Source organism: Aythya marila (genome assembly GCF_965140915.1).
Source record: "Aythya marila genome assembly, chromosome: 2".
Taxonomy (NCBI): domain Eukaryota; kingdom Metazoa; phylum Chordata; class Aves; order Anseriformes; family Anatidae; genus Aythya; species Aythya marila.
The window spans coordinates 35648188-35674664 of NC_139043.1; the positions used below are offsets into that span (position 1 = coordinate 35648188).

At 49.1% G+C, this 26477-nt stretch overlaps 3 protein-coding genes across 10 annotated transcripts in view; all 3 read right to left on the reverse strand.

The window, feature by feature from the left end:
- Positions 1-19221, reverse strand: HOXA3 (homeobox A3). Of its 8 annotated transcripts, none has more exons than XM_082753969.1 (3): positions 19092-19221; positions 3618-4209; positions 1-2175 (listed from the first exon to the last, which is right to left on the reverse strand). In XM_082753969.1, the coding sequence occupies exons 2-3, from the start codon at positions 4090-4092 to the stop codon at positions 1406-1408; spliced, it is 1245 nt and encodes a 414-aa protein (XP_082610095.1). In that variant the 5' UTR covers positions 4093-4209; positions 19092-19221; the 3' UTR covers positions 1-1405. The 8 variants fall into 8 exon arrangements, with proteins under 8 accessions (XP_082610095.1, XP_082610092.1, XP_082610096.1 ...); XM_082753966.1 differs by lacking the exon at positions 19092-19221 and adding an exon at positions 15409-15486; XM_082753970.1 differs by lacking the exon at positions 19092-19221 and adding an exon at positions 14921-15352.
- Positions 19171-26477, reverse strand: part of HOXA6 (homeobox A6) — a 27185-nt gene continuing 19878 nt past the window's right edge. Inside the window, exon 3 of the mRNA XM_082753976.1 lies at positions 19171-19296. Coding sequence (XP_082610102.1) covers positions 19288-19296 — 9 coding nt within the window. The 3' untranslated portion in view covers positions 19171-19287. The remainder of the gene's footprint in view (positions 19297-26477) is intronic.
- On the reverse strand, positions 20708-23100 carry HOXA4 (homeobox A4). The gene is made up of 2 exons (XM_082755290.1): positions 22437-23100; positions 20708-21927 (listed from the first exon to the last, which is right to left on the reverse strand). Exons 1-2 carry the CDS (start codon positions 23041-23043, stop codon positions 21599-21601), a joined length of 936 nt encoding a protein of 311 aa, XP_082611416.1. The 5' UTR covers positions 23044-23100; the 3' UTR covers positions 20708-21598.

Consider the following 26477-nt stretch of genomic DNA (forward strand, 5'->3'; position numbering starts at 1 on the left):
GGCACCCCCGCTGCCCAGAGCCGGCGGGGCTCAGCCGCCGCCCGGCTCCCCTCCTTCCTTCCCCCCGCAGGGAGCCCGGGCATTAAGCGGTCCCTCCATGCCTGCGCCTGGCTCTGTTCCGGCCTCCACGCCCGTGGGCTCGCCCCCGCGCACACGCGCGTGCACACCCACGCGTGCGCGCACCCATGCCCCGTCCCCCCGGCTGGGCCACGGAGGGGCGCGGGGGGGGGGAAGGATGCAGCCGCTGGCGGCTGTGAAACCCCGATGGGGAAAAAAAAAAAAAAAAGGAATGAAAAAAATGAAAAAAAAAAAAAAAAAAAAAAAGGAAAAAATCCACCATCCCTCTCTCTATCGCTACAACGCTGAAAAGGCGCTACGGAGCCGTTCGGGGGGGAGAGCCGGTCCTCGTGTGAGCTTCCAGACGAGTTACCGGCTCCCCACGTCATGAAGGGCTCTCCCTGCCCTTCCACTGCAAATAACATGTTCTTAACTCTTTATTATTCAGAATAAAAACTTTATTTTTTTTCAGAACGTGAGCAGCAAGGAATGTATAACTTTCAAAACAAATCTAGCCTTTTCAGCTTTACACGCTTTCCGCCTAGCTGGATGTTACAAGCATAAATTATTCAAACTGTGATCTTTTTTTTTTTTTTTTCCCAGATTTTATTGCATCGTCATCATCATCGTTACCATCACTTTGAATAAAGGAGTTATAGTTTCCTTTCAAATGATATTTCCTACGCGTGCCGATATGCCATCTAATGTATGGCCAGGTAAATACCTCCTGAATATTCAGGGTACAGATTTTTTATATATATATAAATATGAACAAATGGGGATAAATAAAATTTTAAACACTTAGATTATTCAATGTTTGCAAAAAAAAATATAAATAAATCTGAATGTTCACCAGCATACACACATTGAAAGACTTACACGTATTAATAATTGTCCAGGGAGTCCCTGTCCAAGCGCTTTTGATGTCTTTCTCGCTATTTAAAAGAAGTGCAATAAAAAAAATTGCTTCCCCGTGGGATCAATCATGTACGAACAAATTCACATTTAAGAATTCCTTTTATAGAAAATTTGTTCATATACCCTGTTTTGATAAAAGTGTAGAAGGTAAAGTATAAAGCCTATGTATACTCCCAAAGTGAGACACAAGGCTACAGTTCAAGAAGATAAATATCCACTAGTGAAACTATAGAGCAATTCAAGCAACAAATATTGCTACGTCACATAAACTAGAAAACGCTCTTACCAAAGGAAACAAAACAAACTAAAACGAACAAAAGAAAGAAGAAAGAGAGGGGAGGGCACATGGCAGGGAGGAGAAAGAGAGAGGAAGGGGTGAGTACTTCTAAAAAGTTGGGGGCTTCGTGTTCCACTTAGTGACTCCTGTCTCTTACAGATGGGTGAGTTTGGGCGCTTCCTGAATTCTTCCCTGAGAAGGATGGTGAGCGGTAAGGTCTGTGTATGTTGGGTGCGGATCGCAAGGTCCGTGGTGGTGATTGTTGCCCATTGGCCCAGCCCCGCTGTAGTCCATGTTGGCAGAGGGAGGATGAGGGAGATGAGTTAGACCAAAGATGGAAGGCCCAGAATTGGTCATGGTCTCCACGTAGTTGCCCCCTACGTAGACGGGGCTTCCCTGTATATGTGGATTCCCATAACCGTTGCCTTGAAGAGGATGAGTATCGTATTCAGGTGTCACAGCTGCTGTCCCCGTGTATCTCTTTTGAGGAGGTGGGCAATTATTAATAGGAGCGGTATACGATGCAGGGATGCCATAGGTGTTTTGATGAGGCTTGTTAAATGGCGGAGGCGACTGGGGCTCGTAGGGGACACTGTTTACTAAAGAATGCATAGAGTTTAGATATCCCCCCGCGGCTGGAGGGACAGGGCTTCTGCTTGGGGACTGTCCTCCTGAAGAGGTCATCATGCCCTTGCCCTTTTGATCCTTTTTGTATTTCATCCTGCGGTTCTGAAACCAGATTTTGATCTGTCTTTCTGTGAGATTGAGCAAATTGGCCATCTCTACCCTTCGTGGCCTGCAAAGGTATCTATTGAAGTGGAACTCCTTTTCCAGTTCTACCAGCTGGGCACTTGTGTAAGCTGTACGGGCTCGCTTAGAGGAGGCTTGCCCTGGAGGGCTTTTATCACCAGCACAACTCTCACCTATGTAAATCACACAAAGAACACAATCAGATGGTGAACCTGGACACAGCAACCACAGACAGCACCCTACAACACCAGCACCTGCACGGTCCAGCTCTTGGCCATGAGATGCCCACATGTGTGATGAGTACTTGCCCTGGCATGAGCTCAGTCATGCCAATCTACAAGCCTCAGTAGATTTTCTTCACCTCATTAACATCATTATATGGCTATCCTTGCTCCCTGTAAGAATGACAGCACGCAACATAACATGAACACTGCATAAAAGAATAAGAGAGGTTCAGAGAAATAAAGCTGAAAGTTTTAGAACTCAGAAGGTGAATCTATGGCTTTGCTTACATACCAGGCTCAAGCAGCTCTTCAACAACTACCTGTCTTCTTCACTACTGTGAAGATCTCCAGCCCTCTTTTTCTGAAAACCCTGATGTATACACATCAGCTACAGAAGTTTGCAGGTCAGGTATCCACATATAAAGTTATAACATATAAAACTGACAGTATACTGTTTCTAGGACATCTAGCATAAACATATGGTAGTAATTGGGAAGTATAATGCACATAAGAACATACGGTGGCTATGCTTGCATAAAGGCATACAGACATATTTAAATGTTATTGCTTTTTAATAAAATAAATACATGATATGGAAGGCTGTAAACAGCAGTGTTACCAGAGCTCTAAAAAGCACACTGGAGAAGACATTCGCTAAAGTTTTGGACTCTATTTCCAAGGCATGTTTAAGAGAAGAAGAGGAAGAGGTTAATATAAACACAACTCCTGGGCATTGGAGCTAGCACTGGTGTTATCGATTTGGGTTTCCTTGAGTAATAAAAGTGTTAATATACACTTCCATCCCTCAAATAATATTTTATGGGCTTACGTTTATGGCACTACATAAGATTTTTGTTTACCAGGCTTGTAACTTTGCCAATCAGCCTGTTAAAATAGGAAGAGGTTCTGACTGCGTGCAGGGCATTGATCCTGACTGCACATGATTATGAGCTATTTTATTTGTGTTACACTTCAGCAGAGATAGGTCACTGTCTTATTAATCTAGCAGCACTGTGCCAACAAAGTACTTGGGATGGGCCTCTGGCTTAAGGCCTGGGCTGCTCCGCACTGACATGATTTACTGGAGTGGGGATTACCTACGAAATGCGATAGACACAGGAGGGCACAAGTACTAGAGCTGCAAGGAAACCGGATCACTTCGGATCCATCCTGCAAGTCTGGGAAAGTTTCCCAGGGGGGTGATCTCTCACTGAGCTCCCACTGCAAGCAGCAGAAGCTCCTCTCCAAGAGCCCAAGGGGGTCAGCTCAGAGAGGAAAAAAGTACCCCTCCCTTCCCTCCCCGTAGTGAAGGTGGCCAGGGCTGCCCTCCTCCCCGCAGGACATGTGGCTAGCCCAGGGGCACCCAGGGAGCAGAGGAGCATGGTTCATACCTGAACTGGAACTGCTGTTTTTCTGCTTTGTGTTTTGCCGAGACTCTTTCATCCACGGGAATATCTGTTTGGACATGGTGGGCGAGTTAAGAGCCGGGCTCTTGGTGGGGTTGGCCGGGGCAGTGTTGCTGCTGGCATTTTGAGATGGCGAGGCGGAGGACGGAGGTGGAGGAGGCTGTGCCTGCTGGGCCGGAAGCGGCTGCGGTGGGGCCTGCGGGTCCGCGAGGCCGGGGGGCTGGAGAGGTTGGCTGGGGAGGGTCCTCATGCAACTCTCACTGATGTCATTGGCCTTGTGGTGGGACACGGAGCTGCCAGGGGACTGGAGGGAGCACGCGGGGCGGTGGTACTCAGTTTCCACAAGTGACGAAGACGGAGGATATTGCTGCTGACTCGCATTATAAGTGAAACCATTTGCTCCTTGGTAGGGGTAGGCACCATAGATTGCAGAGCTGTCGTAGTAGGTCGCTTTTTGCATTTCGTTGTTTCCCAATATTTATTTCGCAAACTGACAGGGTCTTGACACCCTTGGAGAATAACATTGGCACCCCTCTGTCACGTGGCACTCTTCCTCCAATGGCCTCTCCGGGCAGACCTGGGGTGTGGGGAGAGCAGAGCAGGGTGAAGAAATGGTACAAATCCATCTTACTTTCAATAGCTAAGTGACATGAAAGCCATAAAAGAAAAAGTGGTCAGCAATATTTAGCAGCATGACTTGGCCTCAGGCACAGAGCATTTCGATATAAAAGCTGCCTGGATTTACTGGCAGCTACAAATATGTGCTTTGCTGCACCGGGATAGGGGCTTTCTAGGGTTTTTTCCTTTCTTTCTTCCTAAGAAACAGAGCGGGGCACCACACGGCACACGGGTTGATCATTTATCACCGTGAGGCTGTTTTAATACCGGTCTCTGAGATAAGGGTGATCGAGGAATCGCTAATGCAAAGGGGCTGGGCTATGCCTTCATTCCAGCTCCAGGATCAAACCCTCTCCTGTAACCGGCGTCATTTTATTTTTAGCCTTTCTCTCCAGGTTATGGCTCTCCATCCAACTTCAAAGAAATACATGAAATTGTTCCTGTCTACGTGTGGCAGGGGGCAGGAGAGGGGTGGAAAGGTTTTCTAGCCAGAAATATTTACACACGCCGATCCCGAGTGACGGATTTTGGCTTGTCTATGAAACGCTCGATAGGAAAATAAACAAAGCCAGCGCCTTCTCCCCTCCGTGCTCGCACACCACCTCCAGCCGCCCAGGTCAAGCACCCTGGCAGCAGCGGTTCCTGCCCGGGCGAGTCCCCGCACCCACCCCGCAGCGGCTCCTGCACGGCCCCGGAGCGCAGCCGGAGCCCCCGGCCCTGCCCCCGCAGCCCCCACGCCCGCTCCCACCCGCGAGGGGCTCTGGAGCCTCAGCTGGACCTAGCTCCATGCAAAGCCCCTTCAGCAAGGCCAGCAGGGGCAAGTTAGGCGCTTTGGAGGTTGTTGTTTCGTTTTTTGTGATTTTTGTTGTTGTTGTTATTTTCAAGACACTAACTTTTTGTGGAATCAGCCAGATTCTACCTGTTAAAACATGATGGATTGGAAAGAAAAAAAAAAAAAAAAGAAAACAGGAACCTGAAAAACCAGCGTTCATCTCCATGACCACGGCTTGAACTTTCCTTCCAACTTAGCGATAATAGGTTCTGTCTTGGAAACTGCTATGTAATTTGATGTATGAGGGTCACTTGGCTGGGGAGAGGGTGGACACAAACCCAGAGAATGCTTCTCCTGCCCGGGCGAATCCCTTTCTCCTCCCTCTCTTTTCCCCCCAGTCCTTCTGTTCTCACTGCTATTCTTCAAATTAAATTCTACTGCTTACCTGCCTGAAAATAACCAGCTAAAGAATTGCCCGCACTAATGAGAGCAGAGACCTATGCGCAATTTCGGATCTAGCAGCTCTTTCTACATGCACACACATTGTTCCAGAAATTAAATGTGTTGCTCACCGTCCCCCTATCCTCTTGCTGACAAACAACTCCGTCTTTTCGGGAGTCACATCAGCCCTCATTTCTTTTGCCACTTCCCCTGCACTTAAGCAGCTGGATATTTTCCCCAAAAACATCTAACGACGACAAATGCTTAGGGGCGAAAAGACTTACACAACACATACACCAAACGATCTCATTCTAAGCCTTTCAAGTTATACAAGTTCTTAGAAAACAGTATTCCCTTTGTTATAACACAACAAAATTAAGGTAGCACACCTACAGCAGGGCGGCTGCCCTATTATTGCACTAAGCAAGCTCTCTGGATGTTATTAAGCTAATAAGCCGATGGAGATCTGAGGCGCGCACACAATTTCCAGCTCCTCGCCTCCCTTTCCTAATGATATCTTCTGGGCCTGCTGTGATTTTTCTCAATTCCTTTGCTTCCGAAAAAAAAAAAAAAAAAAGAGCACCGCTGCCAGAAGAGAATGAGGAGCCAGCAGCGATTTTTTACAAAAGGCACTCGCCTTGTACGGTCGCGACATCAAATATTTCGCCCTTCCCTGAGCTCTCCAAGTTGGGGCGAGCCCCGCACCGCGCCGGGGGCTGAGCGCCGCAGAGAGCTGCGCGCCCCGAGCGCGAACAATGGGCAGCTCCCCTTCGGAGGCAAAATGCTAGTGAATCTTCGGCCCTCTGCCAGAAAAGGAAAATCGGCACCCGCCTTTGGCTGCGAAAGTTAATCACTTCCTACAAAGTTATAAAGGAGCGGGGTAACCTGAGGAGCGCACGGCCATTACTCGCGAAAAGAGCACTAGCGGGATTTATAGCGCCAGGGATCACGATAATAACAGCGCCCTAGCGGGAGAGGAGGGGGAGAGAAAGTTTGCCACCCAAACTGGTGCTTGGGATGGGAAGAGCTCTCCTCTCCCCCATCAAAGACAAAAGGCCAGCTCTCGCCAACACAGCTGGGCCCCCAAATTTTCCAGTGCCCGTTTCAGCGGCTCCATCTCCATTTGCGCAATACACCTCTCTGCCCTTCACCAACCTCTCCCCCCGCCAGACAGACCGGAGACAGCAGATGAAAGCTGCCTGGGGGAGGCATGTCCCCCCCGTCTCCCCCGCTCCTCAGTTCAGCTCTCCCCTACCCTCTCCTTCCTCCCCCTTGCCCGTCCCTAAAACCACCACATCTTTTCCCTCTAACTCCCAGCCGAGCCCCAAACTCTGACTCCAGGACGAAGAAAAAAAAAAACAGGCAGCCCCCCCGAAAGATTTCCTGAAAGATAAAGACAAAGTTGAGAGAAGGTGGGGGGGTTGGGGGGAGAGGAGAGAGAGCTGCCTGAACACGAAGTGTAAGGGTATCAGTCACTGCCTGGAAGGAAGCCCCAGCTTGTGAACTCTTCTTGAACCGACATTTAAGTCTACGGTCATAAATCACTGGGACATAAACTCCGCCATTCACGACTGATAGCAGCGTATTTGTGGCCTGCTTACCTTAACTTCTGACGACTGAGGCGGAAGCCAGCATGCTCTCTCTCTCTCTCTCTCTTTTTTTTTTTTTTTTTTTTTTTTTTGGAAGCTCGGCGACACAGCCCAGGGAGAGCAAGGACTAGCTGCCCCAGCCAAGTCCCTGCGGCTGCGGGATGGGCACCGGCTCAGCTCCTCCGCACCCGGCCGGGAGGGGCGAGCCCTGCCCCGCAAGGGATGGGGACGGCTGCTCCGGGCACCCGCCTCCCCTGGCCCCCTCCCGCTCCACGCTGCCCACCCTGTCCCAGCCCGTCCCCGGGCTCCCCCTGCGAGGGGCACCGGAGGACGGGGACGTTTCCCAGGGCTGCTCCCCGCGCCTGACGGGGATGGGAAGGAGAGAGAGGAAAAGAAAAAGAGGGGGGGGATAGGGGAAAAAAAAAAAAAAAAGACAAATTAAAAAAAAACAAAAAAAAAAAAAGGAAGGAAGAAAGAAAGGCGGCCGCCTGGGGAAGCCTGGGGGCTGGGGGAAGGAGCGGAGGAGTGTGGCAGTGAAGGAGTGCGGCCCCCCCCAGCACCCGGGCGTCACCAAAGTCCAGGAAAATTATGCTAATGAAGACAAACGGCGCTCACAAAGGGTTGCTCTCACCAGCCTCCGGGGTTGCTGTGGCGGGGTTGTTTGTTTTGTCCCTCTTACGAGTGGGGTTTGGGGGCGGCCGTGGAATAGCCCCGCCGCCGGGAGCCCCACGAAGCCCGGGAGGGGAGAGGCCCGGAGAGCCGGGTCCGGGGAGCCAAGCAAAGCCCACCAGGAGCCCCGCTCTGGGCAATGCTTCCAGAGCCACGCTGGAAATCATTAGAGTTACTAATTATTAACTCATGCATGCGTGAGCGCGCACACACACAGATGGACGCCCGGACACCCCCCTCGCCCCCCCAAATCTCCCCATTGCCCGGGACGGGCGCAGAGGCGCTCACACCCACCCACATGTGCTGCACAGGCGGCCCGGGGTGCCCGCAGCCTCCCGGGGGGGGGCGGGGGGGGCCGTGGGAGCCCTCTCTCGCCTCCCGCTCCTCGGCAGCTCCGGGAAAGGCATTCGCCTTTATTCTTCCAGCACCCCAAGCTGCGGGGGGCGGTGTCCCCCCTTTTTCCCTACAAGAGAAACCCGGGAGCGAGGGCGCAAGCCGGGCTCTCGCACGGGAACTTCAAGCAAGTGGCAGCCGCTGCCCCCCAGGCATGAGGGACTGTGGGCTCCGCGCCCTAAGAGGGGGCTCCGCAGAGTGCCTAGGTGCAAATTTGACGTTACTTGGTTAATGGAGGCATTAAAAATAAAACTTGTCCGTTAAAAGCACGAGGGAGCCCGGCGTCATCTTAAAGCACAAACAAAGCGAGGGGGAAGCGAGAAATAAAAAGCACTATAAGGCTGGGGTGGCCTCTTACGCATACCAATGGTTTTTGTCATTTATGGCTATGCAAGATTTATGACTTCATGCACCAAAGCTGTAAACAGAGCACTAAAACAGAAAACACTTGCTCCTTATGGCATAAGTGAGAAGGCACCACATGAAAGGGGAAGCGGGCAGCGTAGGAGGAGAGGAGAGGCAAAAATCCCGCGTATGCATTTTGCTTCAAACAACCCCTTGAATGTTGCATCGGAAGAAAAGTCTTTTTAGTCAATAATCAACCCCACACTTTCTTCTGAAACTGCTGAGCCGCCATTCGCCCTGTTTGCCGACCAAAAAGCCAGAGGCACCGCTGAGCCCCGACGGAGCCCTCCGGGATAAAGAGGAGAGATTTGGCCAAGGGGGAACCGAGGACTGCAGAAACCTGCGGACGCCGGGGACCGGGCCGGTTTGGGGAGCGCTGCCGAAAGCTTGTGCCATCTTTTCCTAGGAGTGCACTGAACCGTCGGAGCTGGCTATTCGGGCTGCATGTCTGTATTTAAAAGCGGGGACGGGGAGGGGGAGGGGGGCTTTTTAAAACTGGAGGGATTTGCAAGGGACTTTAATTGTAAGAACCGAAGTGGCTCCTCGCAATACTGAAGTATTTCCTCCCTTCGTCTCACTGCCTGCAAAGAGTGTTTGCCTCTTAGTCCCGTTTCCCCACGCCCCCTCTCTCCCCAAAGAGGTCATTTTAAACACGAGAAGATGATTTCTTTTTTATGTGCCTTATGATGGAGGGATAAGTGTCCCAACGCACAGATTCCTGCTGCTTTTATCTGCCTTTCCCTCTCAGAGGCCGAATATTTTCTTTCTGCCACATTCCGCAGGGAGCGATAGGGCTCTGCTCGGGGAGGGACGGGGAGCCTTTGGGGCTGATTCCTGACACGGGAACGAGCCGCGTTTTCTTCCAAAAAGTCTCGTTTTCGGGACTGTCCGCCTTCGTGGAGTTATTCTTAGTTTCCAAATAAAATAATGCCCGGAAAGCGCTTTATCCTGGGATGCTCCGAAGAGCGGCCAGCGCTATAATTCAAGGTTGATATGGGGGAGGCTTTTAGGGATGAAAGGGCAAGGCTGCAGGAGAACGGGACAGACTCTGGAAGCTGTGTCTCTGCGAGTCGTTAGGGAGTTAGCAGGGGACAGTAGAAGGACTGGGCTATCGGACAGTCCAAGCAGACGTGGTTAATCGCGATTATTGTTTATGTTCTCTACCAGCAAAGAATCGCAATGGACAATTCGCTATTCGCTCAGCAGACCGAGGTTATTTACACAAGCCGCCGAAATGCCCCACTCCTACAAAACTCTCCTCGCTTTCTTTCGCTCCAGAGCAGGACTGTATTATTTATGAGTGTTTTAACTGGGTCAATATGCATCCGAACTGGGTCATAAATCAGAGGAAACGCTGCCAAGTAATTGAGCTGCAATTAAAGCTTACATTTTATTTTTGAGGCGCGTTTTGGCCCGTTTCAAAACATGGCAAAGCCAACCTCGGCTTTTAGACATGCTAAAAGAGCAAAGCAGCTCTCCTTCCCTGGCGTAAGAGATACGCTGTGTCTGATAAAGGACAACGTGCTTCAGAATGGTCTGAAGGGGAAATAGGGAGGAATAGGGGGGAATATTTGGGTCAGTTCTGTCCTGAGAGCGGTTTAAGGAGCAAGAAAGCGAGAAATCAGCGCTAGCATCTCGGCCCTGGGGGTCCCTGCACAATGGCCACGAATAGGTTCAAGGGAAATACCTTTTTTTTGTTTGTTTGTTTGTTTTTAGTAGGTTTTTTTCTCATCCTTCTCTTTTCTACCTCTCTCCCTCCCTGACCCCTTAGAAGACGATTAATTGCCAGTACCTGGTAACAGGGGACAAAATGGTACAGCAGAAATAGGCGCTGACCAAATTGGAGGAAAGAAAGCCTCGGCGCTGTGACCTTTCCCAAAGCCGGGACCCACCGGGGAAATGTCTTTTTTTTTTTTTTTTTTTTTTTTTGTAACACTTTGCCCTCCTTGGATAACCACGTAATTCTTCAATACTCGTCATTTTAAGTGCATTCCTTATAATGTAATTACATAGACATATTTATACATACATGCATATACTCAAATATTTATACATACGGGTATGTATATATTTATGTAAAAGACAGTACGAATATGAATTTAGGACTAGTATATGTTATCCTAGAAGATAATTTCCACTGCTATCCCTGTTATTCTCGCTTTCCAGATCCCCGTTCAGAGGGGAAAAAAAAATCAACACCACATTTCCAAGGCTGATTTATTGTTAGTAGCCATGGCTGGCTCTTGGTTCAGCTCCTTCTCACCGAGGAGAAATAAAGAGGAGCCCCTGGCTCATTTGGAAAGGGGAAGCCACAGAGCTGAGCCCTCCGCTCCCGGTAAACAAAGTACCACTAAAGCATCATAAATAAAATGGCAGCACAATTGCATACTCATCGATTTCCAGAGCGGCAGCGGCCGAACAAACACACATAAAACAACAACCGCCGCACACTCGAGCGCGACCCCAGCCGAGGAGCATCCCCCCCGCGCCGTCCTCCCCGACCTCCCCAAATACATCCAGAAATAAACACACAAATATCAAAATTAAAAATTAAAAAATAATTTAAAAAAAAAAAAAAAAAAAAAAGGAGCCCGGCAAGAAAACAATACAAGAGGCTTTCCCATCTCTAGCCGATCATAAATAACGATAACATGGCAATCGAGGGGCTGGAGCGGAGGCAGCTGGCCATCAACAGCCGTGTGGGATCTCTATGGAGAAAAATAAATAAAGAAGCAAACTCTCCCTGCTCCGCTCGCTGCGAGGGGAGAGTTGAATATTTACCGCAGCAAATTGAAACAAAGGGGGAAGCAGCCTGGCTCCGGGTGCACACACACGCACGCACACACACGCACTCGCTTCAGCCTTTTCTACTGACCTTTGCCTCGAACAGCAATAACTCACCACATAAATGAACAATCAACGGAAATACCTTAAAATAAAATCCATCCTTTCTAACGAAGCATTTCGTCCTCTCGGCTCGACAATAATCTTTCCATAAGGAACGAAAGCTGTCAGCGAAATGGCCAGCTCTTGCGGGGACGGTGATGGGGGCAGGAAAAAAAAAAAAATAATAGAAAGCAGTGCTTGCTCTGAACAGAAACTGGAAAAGCGTAATCGCAGACGGAGCCAGACCGGGTCTCCACTCCAAATGCCACAATAATGCGCTGTATTATGTGCTCACGTGGTCATACGTCAACTTAAATCCTTTTATTTGAAATAGGGAATCATTGAAGGAACAGGGTTTCTTAGAGCGAGCCTTGGCTTTTTAAAGCCTTAGCCCGGTATGTTGAAGAAGAGTTTTAAGGGAGGGAAGAAGAAAAAAAAAAAAAAAAATCAAGAGATGTAGCTGACTAAGGGGGGAGATTGGTTTGAGTCTTTTTCCTCCCACATCAATATTTCTTTATACAAAGCCCATTGGAAAGTAAGAGGAATCCTTCTCGTAACATGGGATTACTCTGCACTTTGCTACTTAGCCTAATTAACCGGCATTTGCTCCCCAGGCCCGCCACTCTGCTCCACGTCGCGTGTCCTCTGCAACCCCCCGAAGAAAGCCCAAACCCTAATACCATTATTTCCAGCCCCCTTCTACACGGAACGACCACCAACCTCCCCCCACCCCCAGACGTCTTTACCCTGCCATTGTACAGGGCTTGCTCAACTCCCACACGCTACATCAGGGCTCCTGTAGAAACTAAAAAGACCTATAATTACCTGACAAAGGCAAAAAAGAGTCTCTTCTAAGAGGCTAGTTGATTTTTGTCCTTGTAACACACTATGAAGAATACACCTTCCTTCACTGGCGTGCCTCTGAATTTTGCAAAACCTTTTGGGACCTTGCTGTTAAACCTGTGCTTACGCATTTCCTATACAGCTAGTTTGAGTGATGCACAAAATTATAGGTTTCTAACGATGAAAAAAAAATGGGAAGGGGGAGCTCTCTGCCTAAGGGGGGGAAATAATAATATATATATATATTAAAAAAAAAAAAAAAAAAAAAAAAAAAAAAAGAGCAAAGCTCTATTCGGTCCCCGAGCCAGCCTACCACGCGAGCCAGCTTCGCCTGTGTGTGAACACACTACATCTTTCCTGCAAGATTGTTTAACTTTTGCTATTGACACAATAAGCTAAACAAACAAAAGAAACCCTAAACTCACATAACTTTTCTGGCTAGAGTCAAAGAAAATCAGATAGTTCACGCTTTTAACGTGTTTCTGACCAAGTTCTGTGAGTCCAGCATTTTGCATCATGATGTATATACCTTATCCTAAATCTTTCCACCACCCCCCATAAGCTCGAAGAAAATTTTCAGCTAACTGCATATCCCCTCTTAGTGTTTCACCTGCACTTCCTTGAACAGAATGGAAGGCGATTTCTTTTTAAAGGTAACTTTTACAGTTACAGGCGTGTCTTCCATACCCTCACTTGGACTGCAAAAGTGGGCCACTGGAATTTAAACCCATCAGTAACAGTGTATATGAGTGGACAGTGCAGCAAAGTCAGCGTGACATTACAACAGAGGAAGAATTTGCAATTTTTCATATTGAAGTGAGCTCCTGACAGGAAATACATATATTACCCCTCACTAAGAACTGGAATAAAAATTATATACCTCTGAACGAAAGAGAGTATTATCCACACACAACATGTCTAAGGCTGCAACTATCATCACGACTTGAACTCCATTGCCCTCACACTAAATGCAAACCAAGACTGTTATTTACTGGATGTGATGAATTCGTGGCTCTTTTAAATCCAGTGCGTTTAGATCTCATAAAAGAAACACAGAGAAAAGTTCTTCTGCAACAATGAAACCGAAATTAATGGGGAACGGAGCAGATGTTGAAAAAAGCAGAGCAAGACTTTCTTGGGTCTGTTGTAAAAAGTTATCGACTGCTTTGCGTCAAAAGCAGAAAGATGGCTTTAGAAGTTGCAGTCCTGAGCAAATAGAAACTACAAAAGCAATAAATCACAATCATAAGTCAGCTTAAATGCCTTAACGCTAGCTATGGCTATTGGCTTCAAACCCCTGTTTCTATGAACATCTTTATTAGTATTAATGGTCAAGTTAATGCTAAAACTACTGTTTAACAATTAACTTCGTGTATGTAGCGGGGAAACTAATTAATTCTTAAGAAAAGTAACTTCTTGACGTGTGAATACCTTACACAGGGTGTACTTTGGGAGGGCTGAAGGGGGAGTCTTCCTAACTTTACACTGTCCTTGGTCGCAGCTGAAAATGATTCCCTTCCGCCGAATTTGGAAAAAGCTTTCTTTGCTCTAGTACTATGATTATAAGATTTCAAATACGAATTCAAATGATCTTGTAAGTAGCAGACGCTAGATTTCCCCCGCCAACCCCTATATTGCTTTGTTCCTGTTCCTGGACATTCAACATTGTGTTTTATTACCTCGATGATTTGGAGACCTGAAACAAGGTTTCTAAGAGAAAAAAAAAAATAAAAAATGTGGCGTTTATCAGTAGGTCTGCTTCTGATTTTTCTGCACTTTATACACATGGCTTCGAGCTGAGCTGAAATTCCAAGCTCAGTAACAACAAACAGATCTGGGTTCATAAAGTACATTCATTAGGCGAAAGCCTTTGTGCGAGCTCTGGCACTAATAGCCACTCTTAGCACTAATGCTATTTAAAGTTACCTTCAATACAATTAGATTTAGGATTTTTGCCTTCTTTCATGTTTACGTTTATGCCAGTTGTTAAGAGGTAAGGTGTCACTCCCATGTGGAGAAGACATAGGAATGACCATACGACACAAGCATTTATTTTCTTGCTTCCTCGAAAGACTGGAAATCTGCTGGGATGCAGAACTGTTTACCTACATCTGTGCGTCTGATAGAGATAAAGTTGCTCTTTGATCACTTCGAAGCAGATAAAGAGTAGAGCTATCGACTCTGCCCTCGTGGAAGAAGTTCTGCTGGGAGTCAGCTGAGGCTGGGAGCGCTGGGTCAGTTTAGGAATCCCAAATATCTCTGCACGAAATACCGTGGACGCATGCCACCGGAGGAAGGTTCCTTCGTAGCGTGTTCTCCCTTTTAATTTCCTAACGTAAGCGTGAACAGACATTTGCAGCGCCTTTTTGTAGTTAAGATTTAAGCAGCCCATTAAGCCAACACAAAGAGCCCTTGTAGTCCTGTAATTTATGGCCGCTTTTAAAAGGTAGTAAAATATACTAATTGTACATCAGCGTCCAAAAATAAGCAGGTAAATCTAGCAGGAATTTAAGCTAATTCTCTGTAATCCTCCCTCCTCTGAGGCTGGCTCTAGCAAATGCTCGCTATGAGAAGCATCGCGTTCCTCCTGCCAGCGGAACAACCGCATCCAGGAGGCAGGCACCAGCCACCACCCCACGGCCGGGGCGAGGCAGGCCGGGACGGACAAATACCTGAAACTTATCTGCGGTCCATTCTGGTGCGTGCACTCAGACAAAAGGCAGGTTTTTCTAGGGTCGCCACCTGAACTCAACCTTTTCCCGTCGCCAAGCGCGCAGGGCTGGCGACACCGCTCCTCGAGCAGGAGGCAGCAAGCAGCGCCGAGCCATCCCGCACAGCCATGCCTCCCGCTATCTCCCTCGCCCTTTGATTTGGGAAGGAGCTAAGAAGGGACAAAGGCATTCTCAACCTCTTTGGCTCTTCCAATGACTTGCATCCTTCCTGTCCCCTTTATAAGGCCGGCTATCACTCAGGTCCCGCACGCTTCTTTGTCTGCCCGGACACGCGCATTCACCAGCCGCGGAAGATGAATAGAGCCAATCCAGAAAAATCCCGGCTGGGTTAAATATTTATCACACCAAAGCCCGGCTCCGGGGGGCTTTTCCCTGCGCGCAGGTACGGGGCAGCGTCTCCCTCGCCCCCCAACCCCCGGGGCTCTTACCTCGTCCCACCGCGAAGACTGGGGCTGAGGCTCTCCCGGCTGCCGCCGCCCGCCCGGACCGGCTTTCCTGGGTGCCCGGGCTCTCTGAAAACAAGCAACAAACAACGCCTTAACGGGGAGCGCAGGGGGAGGTAGCCGCTCACTCATAGGCGACACCGGGCTCGCCGGGAGAGCCCCAGCGCCGGGCGGGCACGGCCGGAGCGGGCGCGGGTCCGAGGCGAAGCGGGGCGAGGAGCGCTGCTATCTGAGAAATAAAAGAGGGAGGCTTTTTTTTTTTTTTTTTTTTTTTCCCTTCTTTCTTTTTTTTTTTTTTTTTTTCCTCTTTCCCGTAGACAGCTATGCCTTCTGTCTCCAAGTGTTTGGAAATATTGTCATTCCAAACTCTTGTTACATGAATGTCTGCTTTATTTTCCTCTGGGAAACCTTTGTTTAGGATCATTTAATCAAGAACAGACATTAAACACAACTAGTGGTGTTCATCTCTGTTGAATAAAACGCGGAAAGAGTTCCAGTTCTAATGCGGGGAGTATTGTGGTTGGGCTTTTATTCAAACAGTTAGCCAGGGCCCGATCCTGGCACCACCAGCGCAATAAGAGACTAACAGTTGACTTCACTGAAACAGCATCGGGCCCGAAACTTTCCTTTAAAAAAAAAAAAAAAATACACTGAAAGCCATTGAAGGGGGGTGGAAAACTGGACAGTCTCTCTTCGCCTAAAACAAACAATATTGCACAATCCAAAAAGACAATAGTCAGATTATTCGGATGCCACTTACTGAATCACGTTTACATATGAATTTGTCAGATATAATAACGTACCCCCTGTATTCATTCTCGCTAATAAAAGCCATCTAACGCATCTTAAAATTGTCAGTAAATGTAAATGCTAATAATTAAATAATACAGTTCTTGTGGAAGGATGTCATCTGAGCCTTGGAAATATTAAGTCTGTCTTGGGAGAACTTTTCGAGCAGATACTTTGCTTTGGTAATTTAGTAGTTCCGTAATTACTCTAATAATTTTAAATTTGGTGTTGAACTCCAGTCTACATAAAATCATGCAATAATAGCCTACTAAGCTGTTTATTGCCGTCTCATAAATTTCAGAGCGCTGACTGTTAAAATCTACTGGCAAACACAAAAGAAAATGGAAAGTTCAATCTGCGATCTCTGAGCCCGGGCGCTGTTGCCTGGCGTTGTCCTTAGCTCTACCTTGCTCTCCGCTCAGCTCCGGAGCAGAGGGAACCCCCCTGGCATTTTAGGCTCCAGCTCATACCTTAGCCGTTTTGATCCCTAATCAATAGTCATGTTACAAGCGGCAATAAACATTGATCAAGCACGCCGTGACTGTATTGCCCCACTCGTGTTAAATATGGAGTGTGTATCTGAAAACGGTGCCAGCGACTTTCTGTTATTTATTTTGGAGCTATTAAGCCACACCACCATATTTTACACTGCCACAGTCCTTTAAACTATGCTTCTTCTTGAAAGAGTTGCTAAGTAGCAATAAAGCACTTTACAAACGCTATGACATTTTTTTTTTAATTTGTTGTTATCCCAAACTCTAATATTCATTGCGGCACTTTAAGTTCGTACATAAATCGTTCAGACTAATGAGTCATAGAGAAATTCGCCCATGACTTTTCCTTTACAATGCTCACTGCCTTTCCATTGCTTTTTTGGCCCTGCATTAGGAGCCGGTGATTTATTAACGCCAGGAAAATTGAACAAAGCAGGTCCTCCTGCACTGTGGCACCCAGCCTTCCACAGTGTGAATTAGAACATTATCAAATGTGTTTGCCTCGGTAACGCTTAATCACCAAAAGCCGTAATGTGACCACAAGGCAGCTAAAACAAAGATTTAACATTTCTAAATATTAAACTTGTTAAGCAAATGCTCAGCAGACAAAGCAAGCACAAACAATTAAAGTCATCAAGCTAGAAATACACACTACCTACTTACCAACACAGACCCTACTGCTTGCTTAAGAAGTTTAGAATCTTTCAAGATAAATCAGGTGGGATTTTTTTTAAGGGAAAAAAAAAAAAAAAAAAAAAAGGAAAGAAAGAAAGAAAAACAAACTCCAGTAATAAGGAGTTGAGTTTCACTTGTGAGAGAATCACTCCTAGTGAGGACTGACGGCCACAGATCCATTCCTGACTATCTGCATTAATTATTTAATGAGTCACGTGACCCTAAAGATTAAAATTTCAATATCTCCCCCAGAACAGACGCAACACCTTTATCTGCGAGCGCAGGGATCCTCGTACTTGGGTCCCCTAATCTCTGCTGGCTTTGACAGCTCCTCAGTTTCTAGGGAGAGCTCTCGGACATGAATAATACGGGTTTGTCCTGCTCCGTAGCGAGATGGGGCAGCCTTGCAACCCCCCCACCCCCCCGCAAACACACGCACACACATCAGCGAGTTGAAGCCAGAGCCTCATTGTATGCGGCGTGGTGTACTAATGCCGGGGGGGGTGGGGGGGCTCAGGATGCTGCTGCCCGGGGGAGCATCGGGGCGGTACCCGCTCCGGCCCCCCCACGCCCCCGGGCTGCCCTCCAAGGCACGGGTCAATCCTGCCTTCGTGCTGCCCCGGGCGGAGCCAGGAAGGCTGCCCGGGGCCGGAGGGGGGGGGCGGGGGAAGGCGGCCGCCGAGCTCCCCCTGCCCACGCGGGGAGACCCGGCCCTTGGCCCTGCCGGGACACGCGTGGGCCGGGCTTGCCCGAGGGGACGGCCCCGGGCCACCCCCGCGGGAGGTCCCACCCTCCCCTGGAGAGGCTCTGGCGGGGCCAAGGGGCCCGGACCGCCCGGATCGGGCCCCAGAGCGGGGCCAGGGGGCTGGGGGGAGACACTGGGAAGGTGGGGGGTGCGGTTATTGATGGCGAGGCTGCCAAGATCTCTGCCTGTGTGAGGGCTCCCCCCATCCCTTCCCCGTTATAAACACTGAGGAGCAAGTCCATGGGGACGGCCAGCACCCTGAAAAAAAAAAATATAATATATATATATATAAATAAAATCGCAGGATTGGGTAACCCTCCGATGCAGAATGGGTCTAGTTATTAAATACCGCAAGGCGCTTGTCACAGCTGAGTTCCCCGTGTAATAAAACACCAGGTATAGCAAGAGATTGCGGGAGAAACGGGGAGGGAGACCTTGGAAAACTCCCATTTTTCTTGCTGGGTGGAGGGGAGGTGGGGAGCGGGGTTAACGGCGTGGCGTTCCCTGCGGCCATTAAATTGACTCCGAGGTGATTTTGTCTTTCTTTGAGATATTGACAAACTTCCACTTCCAGCGTTTTGGGCCGCGCTCGCCTTTGTGGCCAGAGCAGATAAATACATGTGTGAGAGACACCGGGAGAGCGAGGGAGAGGGAGGGAGAGAAAGAGACATTTAGGTCCAAGTGCCGGATTAAAAAGAATACTGTCTTTAAAGGTCAAGGGTTTGAAGGGTCAGTCTGCTTCTCTAAAAAAAACAATTAATGGGATAGAAAATTTGTCCTCTCGGTGAACTCCTGGTTGCCCTAGCAAAGGGAGCACAATGCGAGAATTTAAGCTGGACGATGTAATTTTCGAAGTTATTGTAAGACGGGCGGTGTGGAAGCGGGAGCAGAAGGCTCCCAGCCCGGGAGCACCGCGCTGCTCCCAGCGGAGGCGGAGGGGGAAGGGGGGAAAAAGGAAAATTTACCTTAAACGACGAAAATCTGCCATGGGGTATTTTGCAGTCCGCTGTTCAATCTCCACCAAGAGCGTGTACATTTTTTTAGCAGACAGCCAAGATGCTGTGTCTTTACACATGACCACTTTTTTTTTTTTTTTCTTTCTTTTTTTTTTTTCCAGGAAAATCCTTTGCGTCTTCACAGACTTTTCCAAGAGAATGCCTTTCAGAACCGCTGTTGAATTACAAAGAAGTATTTATTGTAGGAGGTGATTAATGATTCTCGCTAAAATTGCTATTTGCAGCGTGATTTCATTTCTCTTTTCAATGGGAGCAAACAGGTTTATACGCATAGGCTGCACACCAAAGAAATCCTGCATTGCCAGTTAATACGTTTCAGCTGGAATTTTGCTCGCTTGTGCTAATGTGGGCTCTAAGTATATGGAGGGACTCTCGAGCAACGCACAATACACGCTTGCAGATAGCAGTCGCCTCACTTACAGCTATATTCTCCCCCTTTATAAGGAGGCAGCTGGCAATTTAGGGTTTAGCAAACAGCAATACGTGAGTGCAAGCGCGCTTTTCAGGCCTGCTTGCTGGTCGGGTTCGGAGACAGCGGTGTTTGCTCAGCGTATTTACAACCGCCATATCTCTGATGCTGAACATACTCTGCCAATGACACGTTAAATTTTTCACCCGGGCGCTACGTGCTCCTCGGACAGGCAGGGATGCTCAGCATAACCAGGGCCTGGTGCAAGGCACCCGAGGGGTGGCGAGGCACCCACTCCTCCGGCCTCCACCACGTGAAGGGTCCAAAAACCCCTCTCGGATGTGTTTGGCTAAGCAACTAAGTCTTGGCCTTCGGTGGTGCTTCCCTGGAAGATTTACTAGCGCTGGAGCTCCTTTCCATGTTTTTTCCTGCCCAGCTCGGTGCTGGTCTCAGAAAGAGCTGTGAAAGCCCGCGGAGGCAGCGAGGGGAGGCTCCGAGCTGCAACCTCTTGGCCCCCGGTTCGCCTCCATCGTTTGGAGGATCTCGGTTAGATAAACGGTTCGAGTTGGTTGTGCCTGGCTTCGTGTCACTGCTAAGGCTTTCTCTAAACGTTTCGAAATGGTCTTAAAAAAAAAAAAAAAAAAAAAAAAAAAAAAAAAAGGAAGAGAAACAGAAAAGACAGCTAGAGAAACTTCAGGTTACCGCCCATGTATTTCCCTTCGAAGTGCTAGCCAATTGAGAAATCACAATCGGATGAAAATGAACGAATAAATCACGACTGGCTAGAGATTTAAAGTGTTATCATGGGGAGCATGTGTGACTTCTCCTCCAGCAAAATCCGCCAGGGGAGCTTATTGGCTCCCAGTAGAAGCTCAGTTTCTCTGTGCTGCGGTCGAAAACAGTCTCAAGCCCAGCGATGAAGAGCCGGATTAATTTTGCCACAAGTCTGCTAGAGAAGACCACTCACCTACACAATACAGCAAGACCTTTCCTCGTCCTACTGTGCCTTTTTTTTTTTTTTTCTTTTTTTTTCCAGGCAGGCACTTAGGATTCAAGACGCTTTGCACTATATTTAAAGCAACCATTACCTTATTGACAATATTAATCCAAGTTAAAACAATGCGTTAAACCGTTGTTTTCCGTTCCTGGTGCCAACACCAGCGAAGCACAAGGTGTAGGAAACAGCACTGAGGGGACTTGTGTGTTTCAAGCGTTTAATTCTTTTGTACAGGATAATCTTTATTACCAGCATTTGGCACTGTTTACATTACACCAAAAATCCACAAAATTGTACATGGACCCAAACGATTGAGACGGTGCCAAATATGAAGACAGCAACAGCCTTTATAGCATTTTTTTGTTTAAATAAATGCAACAGGGAACGTGGAGAAAAACTAATATATCACAGCTACAGCGGGGGCTACACTTAAAACCAGTTAAGTTACCTTTGATACATAAAACACTTCCCTTGAGACAGCGTGAGGGGACAGTTTTCTTAAGTTTTTGACCTCCGTGAACGTGTTCACTCGCTTTCCTGTGTTGGCGTGTGTGCAAACGTGTATGTGTACCCTCACACGCACACACACGCACACGAGAATCCACGACCACGCCACGAAACACCGCTATTCAAGTCAATGCCTTACACAAGTGTCTCACGAGGTCTTGGCTTTGTTTTAACCGTCTTTTTATTTTTTAAAGTGTTCTCTACAAAAAAAAAAAAAAAAAAAAAAAGTCCGTCTTAGGTACAGAGAATTCGTCCGTGACAGCATCCAGCACTCTCTTACACCGAGGGCAAGAGAGTGTTTCCATAAATAGAAAAAAAATGATGGGCATGGAACCATTATCTATATACAATGTAGACAATCGTCCGGGTTTTGGTTTAAACATGTGCCCGTTCTTGGGCACGTCTCGTCTTCCTTTTCTGCTCCTGTTTTATTTTACACAGTTGTTTGGTCCAAGCGGCCAACCACCAGCACGGGCAGCTGGAAAACCCCAATAGATAGGTAAATATATATATATTAAAAAAAAATAATAATAATAACCGTATTTATAGCGCGGCTGCGTTGGGTGTAGACCCATCGAGCGGATGGGGGTGGCCCTGTGTCTGTGCTTTGGACTGCTGGCTCAGTGTGGACTGGTTTGAGGAGCGCATCTTTGTGTTAGGCAGTTTATGGTCTTTCTTCCACTTCATGCGCCGGTTCTGGAACCAGATCTTGACCTGGCGCTCGGAGAGGCAGAGGGTGTGCGCGATCTCGATGCGTCTCCTCCTGGTCAGGTAGCGGTTGAAGTGGAACTCCTTCTCCAGCTCCAGGACCTGCTGTCTGGTGTAGGCAGTGCGAGACCTCTTGGGTTCCCCTCCGTTGTAATTGGGATTGACTGAACGTGTACACACGGACACACACACGCGGAGGGGAAAGAAAAGGGGGGGGGGGGCGATGGAACATAATCATTATATAATAACTTGACACCAGGTTCAAATAAGATACATAACGGCAAGAAAAATTGTTTCGCAGCCTATCGACAGTGGGGACAATCGAGGAGCAATAAAAAATGGTGATGGGCATTTGGGTTAGAAGAAAAGCTTCAAAGACACATGGCCCAGAGCCACTGCAGGGCAATTAAATTTATGGGGGCTATAATTACTGCCCTAACAGTTTGGCGTCTCGTAAATCTTTTGATAAAGGACCCCGGATACAAAAGGTTTCTCACTTTTTTTTTTTTTTTTTTTTTTTTTTTATTAGGAAACGCGGAGGGAGAAGGAGGGAAGGAGGAAAAAAAAAAAAAAAAAACACACGCAACGACCCGTCCCGGCCCCGGCAGCACCCTCCCCCCCTTCCCTCCTCTGCAGGCTCATCCCAGCCTCCCCCTTGCCCGGGGCAACTCACCCGTGCTCACATGGATCTTCTTCATCCAGGGGTACACCACCGGCTCCTTCCCCTTCAGCCCGGCCAGGCTCTTGTCGGGCAGCAGCGGGCACCCGGCCCCGGTGCCGGCCCCGGCGGCGGGGGCCGCTTCGCAGCGGCGCTGCAGGGCATGGCCGGGGAGCAGGGGCTGGGCCGGCCCGGGGTGGCCCTTGGCGGGCGGCGGCGGCGGCGGCGAAGCGCCCGGGGGCGGCTGCTCGGGGCCCGGGGCGGCGCTGCCGGCGCTGCTGTAGCTGTAGGGCGCCTGGGGGTAGGAGGGTGCCTGCGCCGGGTACAGCGCCTCGGGAGGCGGCCCCGGCGGCCCGGGCGGCGCCGCGGGAGCCTGGTAGCCGGGCTCCCTGCGCGGCCGGGGAAAGTACTCGGGCAGCGGCGGGCCCGGGTGCGCGGCGGCGTGCAGGTGCGGCGGCGGCGGCGGCGGCGGCGGCGGCGGGGCGTGCGGGTGCGGGTGCGGGTGCGGGTGGTAGCTGGCGGAGGAGCTGCCGGCGCTGCCGCCGTGCTGCGTGTACTCCTCGCAGGGAGGGAATTTGGGCTCGATGTAGTTGGAGTTTATCAAAAACGAACTCATGGTCATTAATTTGTGAAGTGCAAAAATACTAATTTTTCTCGCGTTGTCGTTTTTCTGGGCTCGACGAGGCCCCTCCCCTTCCCCCCCCTCTCCCTCCCCTCCCTCCCTCTCCCCCTCCCGCCGCTGTCAAGTGCTCGCCGCTGCCAAAGTTTGGGCCTCCAGCTTTCTCCCCCCCCCCCCCCTCCCCTCCGCACTCCCCTCCCTTCCTCTCTTCCCACCCCTGGAGCGCGTACAACACACACACACAACACACGCGCACACACACACACACACACACCCCGACACACCATCACCACCTGACCGCCAGCGCCAATTACCGCGCGGGGCCGCGGACCCCGGATCAGGAAATGGAAGGAGGGCGAGCGGCCGCAGGGCTCGGGGCAGCTCCGCACCCGCGGGCCCTCCGCGGGGGCCGCTCCCGGCGCCGCCGCCGCCTCCGCGCCTCCTCCCGGGGCGGCCCCGACGGGGGCTCCCCCGCGCCCCGCGCCCGCTCCTCACCCCATCCCATCCCATCCCATCCCATCCCCGCCGGCTCGGGCCGTCGCGGTGTCAAGCGAGATAAAACTAATCCAGACCTGACAGTTTCGTGTTTTTTTTTTTTTTTTTTTTTTCCCCACAACACTTTGGGTTCGATTTTTTTTTTTTTTTTTTTTTTTCCCCTATTTAGCGGAGCGCAGCCCAGCTGCGTGATCCGGAGGGAGGCAGGCGTTACACGGGGCGTTGCACGATCGGTTTAAGCGAGCCCATCTCCAAATAGCCTCGAGTCGGGGCTGCCGGGCTGCGGCCACCTCCTCTGCTCCCCCTCCCGCCCCCGGACCGCGGAGGGCCGGCAGCCCCCGGCCCCCAGCGCCTCTGCAGCCGCGGTCGCTGGAGGATGAGATGCAAAAGTTAGCGTGGACGGCGAGGGAAGGCCGAAGACAGCCCCTAAGTGTCTTGTGGGGCAAGGGAGGGATACAGCGAGGCTGGGAATAACGGGGAGGAGAAGAGGAAGGGGGAAAGGCAGGCGGACACGGAGGTCCCTAACACTTCCTACCGGCGGCTCGCTGCTCCCTTCCCGCAGAGCAGCGTTTGCCAAACTACGAATTTAAGCCCGCCGCTTTGGTGTGCGTGGTGCTGGGTTTATTTCTGGATTTCTAATTCCACGAGAAATCGCCTGAGCCTTCGCAGAAGTAACTCAGAAACCCTGGTGTAGGAGGGAGAGGGGGAGAGGGCACTCGGGCACTTCTGCCGTGCTAAAACTGAGGCTGTTAACGATATTTTCAGCTCAGAGGGAGAAGAGGCAACCGCCCTGACCTTAGGTAATTGAAATTTGATGGTGAAACTAATTACACTCTTATTCTAAGGAGAAAAAATACTTATTGAACGCCATCTACTCTCGTAGATTGGGAGTTAGAAGCGAACTTCTCGGATTTTTTTTTTTCACCTTTTCACGAAAGCATAAAACCACGTATAAATATTTACCGCACCCCTCGCGAATATAATTGCTGAGTGGGTAATCTCATCCCCTGGTATGGGAAAATACATCTAATATATCAAGCATAAATACGATACGTTTTAGATCTTGCCCTCCTAAAGATATTACATTAACAGTTAGCCTGGTTTAAATTCAGATTATTGCCTTTTGCAGTTTTATAGATAATGGATACATGCAATAAAATTCTATTTGAATATATATTCTATCTAACTAGACACACAGCGTATCGATTTATATTTTCTACACACGCACACACGCACATTGCAGGCGGCTTGTAATATGTTAGAACATTTCCAGCACTTGGGTATACTGGGGTACTTATCTAAACAATCACTCATTTCCTGCTCATATCGAATGTCTAATTTGTAAAGAGAGTTAAAACACATTTACTTACTCATTTCCAACAGCACATCTATGGAACTCTTTAACTGGTGTAATAGATAAGTTTCTCTATTTACTCTGCATGGAGAGGAAATGCGGTTACACACACGCACCCAGAGAGAGAGCCGCAACTGTGCAGCAGCACCCATTTGACGGGAAAGGCGACATTGTTTTATTAATAAACAAGCAAACAAACAAACAAGCAAGCAAAAGCAACACGGCGACTCATACTGTACAAGACTAAAGCTCCCACCTACGTTACTGTAAAAAATGAAAGATTGTCAGCGACCCCCGCGAGCAGAGAGCAGTTTCCCGGCGTCCAGGAGATGCATGCACGCACACAGACACACACGTACAAATACCTGCTGGCCAGCACCAGATGAATTACACTGGATTACCGTACCCATTATCCTCGGCATAAGGGACAAGTCCTGAGACACTATGGCTAGAACACTACAGCAGATACCGTGCTCCCGAGCCACGGTAAAACACAACGAAAACTGGTGTCCTGATTTGTAGGCTGAGCGCTCTATTCGGAGAGCTGACCGCGTTCTGCTTCCTATTATTTACCGTGATTAGATCTCAAAGTATACTTGTTTCACTGCACCTCTTTCTACTGTGTATCTCTGGCGCTCGGTTAAACGGAGAAGGATGCGATTTTGTATACGACTGTAAATCTGCAAGGTGACCTGAGCTGCGCGGCTGCAGTCTGTTTTTTCGTGTGGTTCTATTAGTCTGCGAAGATGTGCTGAGGCAGGACCTCCAAAAGGCCTGTTCCATGTCTTTGTGGTTTTGTTATCATAAACAAGAACCCAGCCAAGACCACCAAGTGTTATCTTGCACACGGCCATTTCGACATTTTACTGCAAGATTTATGGCTGTAATAAACAATCTCAGAAACCCTTTTTTTCCCCCGGTACTTCCCTTTAACAAACTTGTAGCATCATCCTAACCTCTCAAGGAAAGAAAAGGAGAGGAAAAATAGGCCAGGTCCCTTATTTTTGCAGGAGGATTGAAGGCTCGGTTTCGCTGGTGAAGGAGACTTTAATCAGTTAATAGAGGAGCCAGAGTTTCCTGGCCGAGGCTGGCCGAGGAGGAGATGGGGACTGCACTGGAATGAAGTTGAGAGGGAGAGAGTTAATTGCCATGCACCAAGAAGAGCCAACCTCATGCATACCCAAAGAGGGGGAGAGGGGGATCCCCCTTTTTTCTAGGGAAACGTCTGAGCACCCCTGCTCCCCTCCACGTGCGCGGCTAAACCGTAATGACAACGAAAGAGAAAATAATAACAAGAATAGCAATAACAGCAGCAATAATAGTAATAATAATAATAATAATTCAAGTCAACCTTTCGCCGTGCCCGGGCACCCTCCACAGAGAGAGTGGTAGGAGGAGGAAGAATCGTACTAGCAGCCTGGTTTGAATTTGATTTGAACCATTTTGAATATATTTAGCCCCAGCTTTCCCCTCTTGAATGCGAGGCTGTCCCAAGTTTCAAAGTGACCGAAAAGTGACACCGTGTGCATTTTGTTTCTTATTAATCTTACACATTGACAGTCTTTGTTAAATAACAAGGCGTGCCCTT

Coding starts and splice junctions, on each gene's coding strand:
- HOXA3 (XM_082753969.1), bottom strand. CDS start 4,092: ATGCAAAAAGCGACCTACTACGACAGCTCTGCAATCTATGGTGCCTAC. Junction 2,176..3,617: donor AAACAGCAGTTCCAGTTCAG/GTATGAACCATG, acceptor TGATTTACATAG/GTGAGAGTTGTGCTGGTGAT.
- HOXA4 (XM_082755290.1), bottom strand. CDS start 23,043: ATGACCATGAGTTCGTTTTTGATAAACTCCAACTACATCGAGCCCAAA. Junction 21,928..22,436: donor GAAGATCCATGTGAGCACGG/GTGAGTTGCCCC, acceptor GTACACGTTCAG/TCAATCCCAATTACAACGGA.